Here is a 16,079-nt window from a genome sequence, read left to right as displayed (position 1 = left end):
ATCTATGAAAGACTAAGACCCTAATATATGATGATTACATGGCACCACACAAAAAAATGTATAAAAAAGGAAATAGAAAAATAAATAAGCATTACATAGCATCTATAGGTCTTCAAGTTAGAGATGTATGGTGGCCTTATTTGATCTAGTTTGTCTCTAGCCCCCTATCCTCTCATTTGAACTTTGTCCATACATAATTAAGACACATCAAGATTAGGACATACCTAGGGAGTCCTCAACTCACCTATGGTTATACTTGTGAGCCTAAGTTACTTGCACTTCTTGACATACACTTAAGAGACATCAAGATCAGGATGTACCTAGGGAATCTCAACTCACCTATGGTTAGACTTGTGACCCTAAATCACTTGGACTTCTTTACTCTACATCCCATTTGCTTCAGTTCCAAAAATGCAAGGTAGAGAAGGCACTTCAAGAGGAAGGATATCACTTGTACCAATTACTATGTTAGCTTATAGTTGGTCCAATCAAGACCATGCCCTTAAAGAACTACTTAAATTGGAATCAAAGTTTGTATTTCTAACTTTCTATGTCTTCTTAACATTTAATTAATGGAATCTATTCATCAGCAAATGAAATTTTTTTATATCCTTCAACCAATGCAATCCCTTGTTACATTGATCACCATCAATAAGAAGAACCCCAATGAAGCTATCATGTAGCTAAGTACTAGCCTATGTAAGCATTCACACTCACATATAAATTGCACCAATGCAATTCCCTTTCTACATTGATCACCACCAATAAGAAGAGCCCTAATGAACTATCTTCTAGCTAACTACTAGCCTATGTAAGCATCCATACTCACATATGAATTGCACCATAATCTATATGGATTGGATCCTCAAATGAGGGATTGTAGTTTAGACTTACTTGGTGTTTGGTCCATCTACCAATCCAACAAAACATATTTTTTGCACAATAATAGAAGGCTAGAATCCCTCGGAAGTGGATACACATGAGATTTTTATTACAAGTACAAAAGTTTTTAGAGAATCTTGAGCTATCACCTTTACTTCTATAGTGATATTGTATTTTCTTGCATAGTAACAATTATCCATAATCCTTCAAGTTTCACCAAACAAGAAAGGACCACAAGTCAAGCATACCATTAACTACAAGACCCACAATCCTAAATGACCTTGACAATGAGTCAACCATTCAAATCCCATCTAAGATTTTTGATTACAAGTACAAAAGTTCCTAGAGGATTTCTAGCTATCACTTCTATTTCTATAGTGAGCTTTGAATTTCTCACATTTTAGTATCCATTATCCATATCCCTTCAAGTTTCACCCAACAAGGAAGGACCACAAGTCAAGTGTACCAATATCTTGTTGCTCACTTCACCATAGCTTGAGAGTGAGGAAGTGAGTGATGGACGCAAGAAAGAGAAGCTACTCATCATTCTTTCTCTTCTTCTTGTTTTTCCCATTTTATTGTCAAAAGGGTAGTAAGATGAGAGTATGAGAGTAAGGGATTGATTGGAAAAAGCTCCATTCTCCATACCCTTTCTTCTTCTTCTTCTTCTTCTTCTTCTTCTCTTGGTGTTAGTGTGCTATTGATAGATGGATTGAATAAGGGAGTAGTGGTAGATCAAGAGGAGCCACACTTGAACCATGAAGCTTATCAAGAATTTGTACAATGGATCAAACTTTAGGCAATGTGAAGAACGCAATAATGCTCAATACATCAATCTTCAATCATTTACATTCTTCCTTTTCATAGATTGAGAGGATAGAACTAGTTGATTCAAAGCAAGAGTGCAAACCCAACTAGGTGAGAGATAGCTTGAGTAAGAGAGAAAGGAAACACGTGAAAATATGTGTATCCATCCATGTCCTATTGTTGACACTCTTATAGAGACGAACACTACCATATCAAGCAACATGAAAGAGTAGCATCATAATGTGTAGTAAAGATGAGATACAATAATATTACACAAGGCACTAAGAAAGTCCAACAACTAGTGTGAAAGCTACATCAACTATTTACTATCTCACGTTTACATGCGCACACACTCCAACACGTGTAGCACATAGAGCATGGTCACTGATATAGAGACATTTGATTCCTAGTTTAGAGAATCACAACGAGCATAAGAGATTTGCTAATCAGCAGGTAAATAATATTGATCAATAACTTATATTAGAAGTTCCACAAAATATAATCTAATTTCCCTTAGAATTACACAATATTGATCAACTTTGAATATTGTTGATCAACAACTTGGAATAGAAGTTCCACATATCATCATCTAATTTTCCTCAAAGTTACTCAATGGTGCATCCCTAGTTATTCTATATGTCAATGATGTGGCCAGTCTAAGAAGACTGAATTATTTAGGAAAAATATATGTTTCAAAGTTAAGGTAGAAGAAAATAAAAGAAATGTTTCTATTAAAAACTTGTATATTGTGAGAGGACCAATAGAGAAAGAGCAAAATCATTGGGTTTTGGAGGTTGCAAGGAACATCTTCATTTTAAGATGAATATCAACATAGGCTACCAGTTCTACTCTTTTATTAGCACAACAAAAAGGTTATAATGTTCTTCTAATGTTAGTTTGAGAGAAATCCTAAGAATGGTGTGTTAATAAAAGGGTATTTGAATCAATGTTTGAACTAGTTTAGTGTTTCTAGGAGCATAATTTATATTAAGAGTGGTTGGATCTCATGAATGTTGCATTCACCCTTGACATTATATGTAAATGATGTGGTCTAATATTCTAGAAAATACATAATTATTTAGCACTTCTTAGAATATCCCTTTTTGGTTCTCGTGATCCTACATTTCTTGTGTGATCTTACCTTTGGCATTTCCAACCTGTATTGGTAATCCTTACATGTGAGTATTGCAATCCAGGTTTCATGCAGTACATATTCTACCACACGACAAGATCTTAATGAAATTACGAGGAAAAATACCCCTAAAAGGGAAATTCTTATGTGCACTCATGCACTCTTGTTATGCTTTGTTGTGCCTTTCTAAAATATTTATTATAATTATGCTTCATGTTTACATACATAAATCATTAGATTTTGAAGCAATATAATACATCATTTCCTAGATTATTAGATATTAAAGAAGCTTAACTCTACTAAGTAAGGAGATGATAATCATGGATCGGAGACTTAAACATGAGATGATACGCAACAATAAGGTTAATGCTTTGATGCACCACGCTTCCTTATATTTGACTATGTTTCCACATGTTATTTCATTCAAAAAGAAACTAAGCACAAATAAGAAATTTGGTCATATAGCACAACCTACTTTGTTTTTGACTTGATGGATAAATTTTTTCATTCTTATTTTGTCATTCCTCAATATTTGGCCACCTTGATGTAAGAACCCATTTCTACAGAACCCATTTCTACACTCAACCTACTTTTCGATAAGCATTCGTAAATGCTTTTTAGATATTGGTCACAAAGCACAATGCAATATTCTTGTAAAGATATGCATGTTGAATAAGGAGTATTTGGGATATATGTTTCATAAAGAGATTGAGCATCACATCTTCATATCAACTTGTTAAGTTAAGATCTTAACCATCTCTTAAAGGAAAAGATATGGTCTTAATCATTTCACAATCTTAAAGATTGTGGCTAAGTAATCTTTCACAAAGGATCCAATCGTTATCTAATAAATAGATACATTCTACAAGTGGCCTTTAGATCAATCTCTTACAAGGATATCTTCCTAATATATTAATAAAAGAGGTACTTTGATTCTAACATCTGGACATTCTAGGTTTCATTTGATTGGTCATCTCTCCAACTTAATTAGTTTAATTTCAAATGAATATTGAAATCTTAAAAGCTCATGACTTGTTATATTGATATATAATTGTTGAAACAAAACAACATCATGGAATAGTACTTGTGTAGTAATATTGGATCGTCCACCTAGTATTTCATAATAAAAGTGTAAAGGTAACAATGACTTTTTGCATAAGTTGAAATTTCAAATTTTAATGCCTAAAAAGGGGAAGGGTTTTTGAAATAAGAGAAGAAAATAGGAAAAGAAGGGAAGAAATGAGCGTAAGAAAAAATAATGAAGGAGCACTTATTCGATGTGTGTGTGTGTGTGTGCGTGTGAGTGTGCATGTGCACGTGTGTGCGTGCATGCATGTGTGCACACGCACACGCACACGCACACGCACACACACACACACACACACACACACACACACACACACACACACACACACACACACACACACACACACACACACACACACACACACACACACACACACACACACACACACACACACACACACACACACACACACACACACACACACACACACACACACACACACACACACACACACACACACACACAGAGTTATCTATCTTTTTATTTTAGCACTAATAATATCATTAACCACACTTTAATCTTTTGTGGATTCCTTAAACCACCAAAGGCTCATTCATGCACACAAGCCAAAAACAGGCAAATAACTACTTTTGCAAAGCTTTCATATGTTGAAATTTTTGCAATGGCTCTTTTCTTCCTTATCTTGTGCATAATTCCTAAAAATAAGAGTTTTGTCCTCCAACTAGTATCATAGTACATTCTAAGTCTCTTCATTGGTTTATGTAAGGGCCTCCAATTTTCTTCCCATGTCATTCCTATGCAAGTCCTCACTAGGCATTGCTGCTTACTACGATTTGCCAAAATATGTCATCCTTATCTAGCAAAAGTCATTCATGATATGTACATTGGCCCTAAAATAAGTAGAAGCTTACATTATGAGTTCCTAATCTAGTTTTTTAACGTGAAAGTGGGCAAATGCATAGCTTTAAAATAGAAGAAATAACCTAAGATTTTCCAAATATAATCTCTTGAGGCTTCCATGAATTGTTACATTTATTTTTTCATTAAAAAAACCAATCAATTATACAACACACACACACACACACAATGGTGGTTTCACAAGCTAAGGTTTAGGGTGCATAAAGTGTTAAAATGTATGTTGTGCTAGAGGCACATGTAACCAAATCCCATAAGCAAAGAGAGCGGTGTGTACACAAGCTGAAAACCTATAAAGATATGTACTTGATCAACTAAGAATCAATCAATTTCTTTCCCATTTCATTATGGTCTCATTTTTGTTCTTCTTCTTCCCTCCTTAATCTCCTATTTTTATTGTGCTCTACCATGTTTTGTAACATGGTATTAGAGCCTCTTTCCTAGAGGCAGTGTGGTTATGGGAGTGTCTGTAGAGCTACGATTCAAGGGTTAGGTGTCTAAGTATTGGTGGTGTTGCTATCCAAGAAGCTCTTGAATGGTGATTGAAGGCAAGGAGCTACAAACCACATTAATAAAGGTCATCATCATCAAGATATAACTTCTTATCCTTATTTGGCTAAATCTGGAGGCATTCATTACCAAGATGAAGAGGAGTGGCATTCATTACAAAGGTTGTATATGGTCTACTTTTGCTAGCCTCCTTTATTGCAAAATAACTAAAGGGGGTGTCTTGCAAAGGGCTTGCTCAATGAATCTAAAGGGTTGCTTCATTTAAGCTGGGGCTTTAAGGGGCCTTCTCAAGCTGGGGCCTTAAGGGGCTCGCTTCTTTTGAGTAGAGGTTCTGCTTATTAGTTAAGCAAGGGACCTACTCTATATATCAGAGACATAGAAGGGGAGAAGAATATTTTTAATCCTTTTTTTGTGTGGCTCTAATCTGCATCAGCTCTACTATCCAAGGATGTGTGACCATGAATCAACCTTACTCTATGACATGTATGAGGCCCAAGAAGATATGCACCATTTCAAAATGGTGGCTATCCCACGACTTTATTTCTTCCTTCTTCTTATCTTACCCTCAATAAATACTAAGGTTCACAAAAACCCTTTCACACTAATCTATTTTGAACTAGTTATCTCTAGAGCCCCATTTGCACGTGATGTCTCCAAACTGGTTAAAGCAAGAGTTGCATTCGCACTGCTATGTTTCAAAACAAGGCAACAAAAGTCCTATTCGTATTGACTATGCAAACCATTTTTCAAAAGGCTATTCGCACTCGTGAAAGGCTAAATAGGATATTGTAAAAGCCTAAAGGTATGTTTGTGTTAGCCATTGGTCAGACAGACTATGTTTGCCCTTAGCATGGTTTAGAACCTTAGTTATAGTAGTTCTATGTATAAAGCAATCTTAAAATGCCTCATGAAGTGCAGTTTGTAGGTAGTTGAAAAACATGACCTAAAGAGATATTGTGTGTCTTTCCTCACGTATGGATATTTTTCTTGATCATGACCAGTTGTATGCTAGAGTTTCTTGCTTAGCAATATAATATGACAATGGGAGCCCTGATTCATATCTCTATTTTTGTCTTGTTTCCAACATATATTCCAATTTTTATCTCTAATTTGCCATTATGAGTGCTGTAGAGTGTAGTTCTATGTTCCTATATCATTATTTATGAGTTTCCTAATAGTTTCTTGATGAAGCATCTTGTACTTTTTGCACTACGTGATGTAGTTTACTCTATTCTTATATGAGGTAGCTCAATCCTATTATACATTTGGCTTTGATTTGGGGCTAGACCACTTTGGTGATCTTGCCATGCTTTCCTGAACCTCTAGTGTGGATGTTTAACAAAAAACACCTTTGGTTCATGCCAAAAAATTGAAGCTATGTAAAAAATGACCATGTTTTGGGAAAGAAAACCTAATTTCATGTATGTAGTTTGAAAGGTTTTCTATGTGTAGGTCGTATTATTCTTCTCTTGATCCTGCCATTGCTCCTCTGTATTTCCGTATTGAAACACTAGCAAAAATGACAAAGGGTTGACAGTGGAAATTCAAAGTTTCTGTATGATGCACTATTATATTTTCAAAAGCAAGGTGACACAATCTTGCCCTTGTTGTGTTGTGTAACTACACTCTATAGCAAAGGATCTTCTTCAAGAATTGTTTGTAGGATTTATGGGAAAAATGGACACAAAGAGCATGAATGTTGGAACAAAGGAAAACCAAGGTGCAAAATTTGCAACAAGTTTGGACACACCAAGAAAGAATGTTGGGGCCAGAAGGCAAATTTTGTAAAGGAAACAAACAGTTCTAAAGAATCTATTGAAACTCTCTTCTAAATTGCAACACTTTGTTTGACACTGCATGAGCTAGAAACCTTGTAGGCATTCAAGGAGAGGTTTGTTAAAATGTATGTGGTGCTAGAGGCACATGTAACCAAATCCCATAAGCCAAGAGAGCATGGGTGTACCCAAGCTAAAAACCTGTAAAGAGATGTACTTGCTCAACTATGAATAAATCAAGTTCTTCCCCATTTCATTGTGGTTTCATTTGTTTTTTTCTTCTTCTCTCCTTAACCTCCTATTTTTCTTGTTCTCTGTAACATGTTTTGTAACATAAAGTAGAGTGTGGACTCACTACAACAAGATCTAGATAAAGCACAGCCTTGAACTATACAAAGACCTTCTCCAACTCCAGAGTGATGGGCATAGGTACATATTGGCCCAACCATGTAATTACAACAAGATCAACAAAGCCTACATGGCCCAACCATTTAAATATCAAACATCCAAACCATGGCACACAAAGTAAATTTAGTATGGGTTCCAAAATACAATTTTACACAAGGTTGAGCACAAACTTCAAGTTCTTAATCCCCTTGGAAAGATTAATTTCAAGTTGTTCTTAGCACATATAAACATAACACTTTAGGAGTCACACTTTAATGGGACCCTACTATGTAGTCAAATAGGACAATGAGGCAACTTTTATGGGGCCCCTTCTAGCCAAATGAGAACTAAATAGGCCAATGATGTCCCTAGAGATGATTAGAATTTAATCATGCATAAATTGCACTTGCTCATAGGGGGGAAAACACTTACTCTCTTCACCTATTCTAGAACATTGTTGCTACTACCCTTGTCAATCACTTTCTTGAGGGTGTTGGGGGGTTTCTTATAAGATAGTTGCCACATGGGTGGCATGAAGTAATAGCCACTTTATTGCCTCTTAAAGGAGTAGCTATTCTCCAAGTTATCTTTGTTCCTCTCCTAGTGAGTTCACATGCTTGGCTTTTAGATTTTAAGTGAAGAGTTAATGATGATTGTGTTTTCCACAAGTAAAGATATATCCTCAGGTATATGTGGTTTGTCATTGTAAAATTTTCACAAGTTTTGGTCACTTTGTAGCCAATACTTTTTGGTGATAAGATTTATGATATGATGTTATGAGCTCATCCATACACATTGTGATTGAGATATTATGACATGCTGATTGAGAGATACTATGTTTGGAGAGATACTATGCATACTTCATAAGCGGGATCATCTACCCACCTAAGTGGGCTCATTTGCCCACACCTACCTTCATTCATATCTTCTTGTCTGTATACATTCCTGTAAGTGGGTTCATCTACCTACACCTATCTTCATTGATATCTTCTTATCTGTATACATCCTCAGATCAATGCATTACAACCAAGTCCCTCATGCTATCTATCTCTCTTACTCCCTTGCAATCTACTGCAAATTCACCATATGGTGCTATAGCTCTAGTAGCTATGGGTCGTTGTGCTTGTCCTCCTTTAGCTTCAACCATATCCTCTCATCAAATAATATCCATGTCACTCCTACCTCATAAGCAATCATAGTGTGACCACCTAGGTTAATCATTACTCTTTCCATAAGTAGGATTGTTAGAGCTTCACGTGCATACTCCTAAGCCTCATTCTAATCTAAATGCTAGCTTGTTGGATCTACTATTCCTTGCATCCTTAAGCATAGTTAGAAATCATCGATTAGGATCTACTATCAACTTGCATCTATCCATGTATTTCAAGGTTCAAATATGAGGTACTCAACTACAAGAGAATACATCAAGTGTCCTCTTGGAGCACATATTTGATGTCAAGATCTTCAACAGCCTCATCGCTAAGGATCCATAAGGAGAAAGCTTTACAACAAGGTGACTTATACTTCTTAACACATCAAGAAACTAAGCTCTTCAATAAATCCAATTGATTTGAAACAAGTACATCTATAGAGCCAAGTAAGACTCTACATTGCCTAGCCTTGAAGAAATCTCATATTAACTAAAGTTACAACTGTAAGATAAGTATATCATGTCCTCATATTTTGTACCCACCACAAGGTGTCTATTATAGTTCATTTCTACTTGAAGAATAGTTCTTGTAGATTTCAAGTGGATGCATGTCTCAAACCCACTTGAAAGGCTTTGTCATAAATCAACAATTTGTGTAAACTAGGAAGAAAGGAATAATCAAACTATCAAAACCAACATACAACACCTCCAAAAAAAGAAACAATGGCCCAAAGTCACATGCTACTTGGGCACAAGTTTTTTGACTCTTTTGTCAAGTTTGCCTTCATTAATTCTCAGCTCTATCAGTTGATCTTAGCCACTTCACTACTATATCTTCTCAACTCCACTAGTATGCCTACCTAGACCATTATTCCCATTGTTTCCCTTACTTCACTAAAAGTCACATGCTACTTGGGCACAAGTTGTTTGAATCTTTTGTCAAGACCATTTCATTCATTAATTCTCAGCTCTATCAGTTGATCTTACCCACTTCACTACTATATCTTCTCAACTCCACTAGTATGCCTACCTAGACCATTATTCCCATTGTTTCCCTTACTTCACTAGTCTATATTATTCCCATTGTTTCCCTAACTATCACTCTTTTGTAACTCTCCAACAACATTTCGAGCCTCAATCTTAGCAACTTTATCATACACTTCTATTCCTAGTCCTTTCGCCAAGCAACACTATCCTTGGCAAATGTTGAAACTTGTAAACAAGCACTAAACATAAAAAATGCACATGCCTTCAAACTTAATGACCATCTACCTCTCACCTTCATTAGCAATTGATAGTCCAAGTCATCACCCCATCTTTATCAATTATGTATGGATTGTAGATACCTAACAATGTTGAATGTCTTATGTCAAACAATTACTAAGACCACCTATTTAATACTAAGGCTGCGCGTTGGTAGATATTATTCATAACAAATTGTTCGCATTAGTCAATAAACATAAGATTCATGAAGCAATCTTGAATATAGTCTTAATTTCGAACCATATAGTAAAGATACATAAAAAATTTGTTTTGACTAAACTGGATTTAGGTAAGATGCATGATATGTCTAAGTGGGATTTCATAAATCTCTTCTTAGATGCATGGATTTTTGAGATATATTGCATGGCATGGTTAATGATATCTTTAGATTACAAATAGATATGTGCCATTGGGGAAGCAAAATTTAAGGTTTAAACTCACACACCCACACGGCATGGTTAATGCTATATTTAAGAATGCTTTTGCCAATGTGTATATTAATGTATTTCCAATGCACTTTTGATCTTAGATTTGTGAGACATAGATTATGTTTAGCTCTACTTTTTTGTGTTGACCCTTTGCTTAGAATATATATATTTTGATTAATGTTAGATGAATTTTTAAGGCTTATCATTATAATCTCATAGTGCACTTTTCAGGGTTCAAATGCTTGCAAATGATCATGCAAATATGATCGAAGAGTATAGTCTAATATTTTTGAGTTACGTGATAGATTTTTTGCAATCTTGGGTTCTTTTGTCAACATGATGAAAATGAAACATTGAGGCTACATTTTTGTAAGAATTATGATATTCTAGACAAGTTCAATCTTGAGGCTATTGATCTAGGAAAAGTTGTGGGATACCTTGGGTGCCCCACTAGATTAAGATTGATTATGAAGCGAAGGTAGTTCTGGCTCTTGGAGAATACTAAAGGTAAATTTGAGAAGTGGTTCACATGCCCTTATCTCTTAGCAAAAAACTAGTAGTTGCCAACATGTCCTCTTATCAATGACTATGTTTGGAGCTATCACCTTTCCATTTTCCTACATAGTTGTAACATTACATGGGAAAAACTTTACACATGATTTCTTTGGAACAAGGATAATCATCTAGTGTGACATGCGGGTGGAAAGAAATCACTTTCATTTAAAGAATATGGAGGCTCTTGAATCAACCATCTCTATTCTCGAGCCTCTTAATTAACTCTAAAATGGCTTAGAGAGTTAAGACCTTGCTAGCATTGGGTAGTTTTGCTGAGATCATGGTTTGTTGATATTCGACAAAGGTTTATGACTTGATGCGGTCTATTCTCGTGCCTACCAATTCAATCCAAAGTAGCTGAGGGAGTTTGAGCCTAACAAGCCTTGGGCAATTTTGGTGAGATCATGGATTGTTGATGCCCTTTCTAAGCGACTCGTTTTGAAAGGCAGAAGGTTGCTAGACATACTGGTAGCTAGGCCTTGGTAATTGATAATGGTGAAGCATTTTGAAGCAACTGATGCAATAGTGAATGCTTGGAGTGTTGGGATGGATGCTATGGAGTGGATAATATCCATGTTATTCCTTCTAGAGGTGTCAAAAAAATGAAGCTAACTTATGAGAAAAATATTGTCACTCCAAATAATGTAGAATATGGGTCAATTTCTAGAATTATGAGAGTTGAAGAGGAAAAACGTAAGTTCTATGACCTTATCTTTTAGTCCTCAAACTTTAGCCTTTAGGCTGTATACGTACTATACCATTGCCGTGGAGACTAGTTTTGATTTGTTCGTTCTTGTGTGTTGGTTTTCTCGGTGGTCATCCTCCTCATTCTGATTGTTGCTACCTATTGGATGGTTAGTTTCCTTTGATGTACTAGTTTGTTTTTCCCTAGTTTCCTCAACAATATGTGAAGGGGTCTCAAAGCCATGCCAATGTCTTTTCCAACTCTTCCCTATCTTCAGTGTTGGTGTGGTACAAGTCACAAGAGCTGTCTCTAAGCTGGAGATGCGTGACCGAGCCCTTGGCAATAATATAAAATTGAAGCAATTTCTGGTTTTTTTAATAAAGGGGGTGACTGTTGGGACAAACGGTAAGGAATGGGATACAAGGTCCCCAACGGCAAGGAAGAAGGCGTAGTACCACTTTATTTAATCAACATCATAAGCCACCCAGGTGCCAGGAAAGGCACAGTTCAAGGTGGCACCTACTCATTCTTTTGATCTTCTGGGTGGGGACTGCACAATCCGATCCATCATACGCGTCCCCTTCTCCCCACAATCCGAACCTCGACTCCTCCGACTCCCATATAAACTTCTGTCATCGCACTCTTACTGTCATCACATCAACCCTCACTCTTTTCAACTCACATCATCAATCCTGAAATGCTTGATTGCTTGCTTGCGCCTCATCCTCTACTCTAGCTGCCCGGCCTTCTCCATTCCCGCGCTCATCCAGCAAGAAGGTACCTTGCACACGAGTTCGAACCGTCATCATGGTCTTCTCTAAGGAAGGAGTAGAATCTGACACGGTCAGCTCCAGCCCCTCCAGCAGCTTCGGCGATGGCTGCCAGGCCTCCAGCTCTCGTAGCAGCACCTTGGACAGCCTCTCTGAGGTCTTCCAGCTGCTGTCGAGCACCGCGTCTTCGCCTTCTTCCAGCTTCTCGTCCTTTGGCAGCAGCAGTGAATGCACCTTCTCGGAGGAGGAATACCCTGTCGCGGGGCAACGTCATCATGAGATGGTGATGCAGCACAAGTGTGTGAGCACGGTGACTGCAGGGCACGTGGGCCTGGTCTCGGCCATGGAAGCTGCAGGGGAGTATCTATACACGGCCAGCGGTGCTGAGGGCGTTCGCGTGTGGAGGCAGCTCGATCTGGCGCCATGCGGCGAGCGGCGAATGGTGGAAGGAGAGTGGGCGCGGGCGCTGCTGGTGGTGGGCGACTGGGTGTTCGCGGCGGGGGGGCAGGACCACCGAATCCACGTATGGAGGCGGCGATCACAGCTGGACGGCAGTTCCATGCGACACGTGGCGAGCCTACCCACGGGGAGGGATCGCCTCCTGCGCTCTCTGTCGCAGAGCAACTATGTGCAGGTGCGCCGCCACCACAGGAAGCTCTGGATCCAGCACGCCGACGTTATCACCGCCCTAGCCATCAGCTCTGATCCCGGTATAATTACCAGCAGTGAGACTAGTAAGAAGAAGAAGATGATGAAGAATCGGCAGGAGCGCTTCCTATTCTCGGCGTCCTGGGACAGGACTGTGAAGGTGTGGCGCCTGTCCGACATGAGATGCGTGGAGTCCATCGCCGCCCACCGCGACGCCGTCAACGCCCTCGCCACCTCCCCCTCCTCCGCCTTCCTCTACACCGCCTCCTCCGACGGCCTCATCAAAGCCTGGTCCAGATCATCTGCCTGCCGCAAACACACCCTTGTGGCTACCCAACCCCATTCCTCCCAGGCCGCCTCCTCCGTCAACGCCCTCGCCATCAGCCCCGCCGGGGATTTCCTCTACTCCGGAGGCTCCGATGGTGCCATTGCCGTGTGGAGAATCAGTAACAAAGATGCTGACGATGACAAGCATTTGCGCTTGGCTTGCAAGCTCAAAGGGCATCGCCTCCCCATCCTGTGTCTGTACCGCACGCGGGGTGACCTGCTCCTGAGCGGGTCTGCGGACAAGACTGTGCGGGTGTGGAGGAGGATGGATTCATGTGCGGAGGGATGTTCAGAGATGAGATGGTGCTGCGTGGCAGTGTTGAAGGGGCATCGAGGGCCTGTGAAGTCCATTTGTGTGGCGGAGGATCAGCTCGTGGGAGGCTGCGTGGCTTACACTGGCAGCTCCGACAAGAGCATCAAGGTGTGGTGGCTATCGCGCGAGTTGATGCAAGGATGTTCATCCTCTCCTAATTTAGCTGGCTCGTTAATGTAACCGCAAAATTAACCTACAGTGCCAGCGGCTCTCCTCTTTCCACGGGTGTTAGCATGCATCCACGAGCAGGTTTGCAAGCGGCCGATGCAGCCCAGCGTCATTGTCTGCCCATTCCTCGGGGAGTAGAAGTTGACAATTAGCTAGGTCACAGAGAGGCACGAATCAATTGCCTATTTTTGGCTATGCTGGTCGTTGACGCCTTCACCAAACACACAACTCCTGTCAAAGAAGCACATTGTGCTGTACAGCTACGCACTACACTCGCGAGTGTTTTTTCTGTCTAAAGAAGCACATTCTACTGTACGCCAACTAGGGGATAGAATCGCATCCCAGCAGCTAGTACTGCATCACATCGCACTGTAGACGAGCTAGCAAATCAAATCTCTTGGAATACGGCAGAGGCAAATCCTAAATTTTGATACCTTACAATTATTTATTTTATGTGCACAAACCTTCTTTTGAAGGTTGATGAATCACGATAACTTGTTTGTCCTTATGCATGGGAAGGCTGTATGTGTACACCCCCCGGTCACCACCTACCAACGCAACGACATGTATACACGCTCCAGTAAAGAAGATTTACATTTATATCTATGCCTATCTACATCTTTGTATTCTATATTCTATGATAATTGACCAATCCACAGTGTCTTCCTCTCTTCTCTCTCTCACGAACTGTGCATTAAAGACTGTCCAAGCTACACGCTCTCTCTCTTTCTCTATGATATAGGCTAGCCATGGAAGAGACATTATCTCATGCACCAATTGGCGGATCCCCAAGGAAATGAGAGCTTATGCTAAGACGACTTGCTATGCTAGTGACTCAAGACTTTCAGGCATTGTCGTGTCAATCTCAAGGAAGGCAGAGTGCTAGTGCTTGTGCAGCTTGTTGGTTGGTTATTGCAAGTTGCTTCACACCAACACCCGCCCTCAACCAAAATTGGCGAGAGAAGATGTGATGATCTTGCATAGCGCATTTAGCGGTACAAGTGCAAGTCCTCTTTGTGACTATCTGAAGCTGGAATTAGTGCGCTCTTTTTTTTGTCTGGGAAGTGGTAGAGATGTTAAACAAAAGATCTATAGTTTTATAAATGAACTATAGATTTTTACATGAGCCATTATCAAATGAAAATTGAATAATGAACAAGTATCTTCATTTTGATTCAAGGATGTAAATCAAGGCAACTAGATTGATGAAATCGTTGTTAAGGTCGAATTTGATCAGCTTCATTTCCCCCCCTTCAAGTGAGACAATAGAAAAGGGTTGCAACTTGAAGGTTGTTCTCGATGGGTGCGAGGAGAACATTAAAAAGAGAGGATTTTGATGAAGAGGTACGGGATAAATTCGATGTGTACACATAAGAAGATGTTGCCATTATTCAAAGATCCAAGAGATATATGTCATTATAAGTGTGAATGCCATGGCTTGAACCTAGTGGAGAGGTAATTGCTGCCATAGAAGTTCCATTTTAGTGAGTGTCATTATAAGAATTCAACCATTCATGGGCTTAACCACCTGGAAGTAGGGCTGGACGAGAGTAAGCATGGCATAATCATGAGTAGAAGCAAGATGCTTTGAATTGCTTGTGTGTAACTTGGAAAGGCTATTTTAGGAACAGAAGTAGGCCCACCAATGCCATCACAATAATCACAAATAGGAGAAATGTTTCCAAGTTAGTGTCTTGCTCCCTTCTCTCTTTTTCTCTCCGTCTCCCTCCCAAACATGATCTATTTCGCTCTCTCTTTCGCTCTTTGCGGCAAGATGCCATGCTCGGGTTTCGGCCCATTTTTTTGTTTGAGTGTCGTCGCTATTTGCATTGCTTTTTGTGTCACAATTTGCAACACAAATAGCGACACTGCTATGCCCGTTGCTATTCCCCTATATCCTTGTAGTGAGCGAAGGAGAGGAGGACATGGTGGAGTATGACACTGAGGGAAGGATGATAGAGCAAATTCAAGCTGACTCCAATCCGCATGGAAAAAGTGCCTTCAGAATTGAGAGAGGAGTCATGCGCATGGATTGTAATCGAGCCTGGCTAGAGCACATAAGTGCAATTGACTATGAACAAGCAGTCGCTCTTTGTGGCAAGATGCCATGCTCGGGTTTCGGCCCATTTTTTTGTTTGAGTGTCGTCGCTATTTGCATTGCTTTTTGTGTCACAATTTGCAACACAAATAGCGACACTGCTAATATGCATTGGAACTGCCCGTTGCTATTCCCCTATATCCTTGTAGTGAGCGAAGGAGAGGAGGACATGGTGGAGTATGACACTGAAGGAAGGATGATAGAGCAAATTCAAGCTG

At 39.4% G+C, this 16,079-nt stretch overlaps 1 protein-coding gene across 1 annotated transcript; it reads left to right on the top strand.

Annotated features, from left to right (window-relative positions):
* Positions 1–12,026: 12,026 nt before the first annotated feature.
* On the top strand, positions 12,027–14,366 carry LOC148020424 (protein JINGUBANG-like). The gene has a single exon (XM_087700724.1). It carries the CDS (start codon positions 12,345–12,347, stop codon positions 13,773–13,775), a length of 1,431 nt encoding a protein of 476 aa, XP_087556850.1. The 5' UTR covers positions 12,027–12,344; the 3' UTR covers positions 13,776–14,366.
* Positions 14,367–16,079: the final 1,713 nt, after the last annotated feature.

Source organism: Lygodium microphyllum, chromosome 19, assembly GCF_053477565.2.
Source record: "Lygodium microphyllum isolate KBCC chromosome 19, Lygodium_microphyllum_v1.1.10, whole genome shotgun sequence".
NCBI lineage: Eukaryota > Viridiplantae > Streptophyta > Polypodiopsida > Schizaeales > Lygodiaceae > Lygodium > Lygodium microphyllum.
This window is presented reverse-complemented; position numbering and strand designations above follow the sequence as displayed.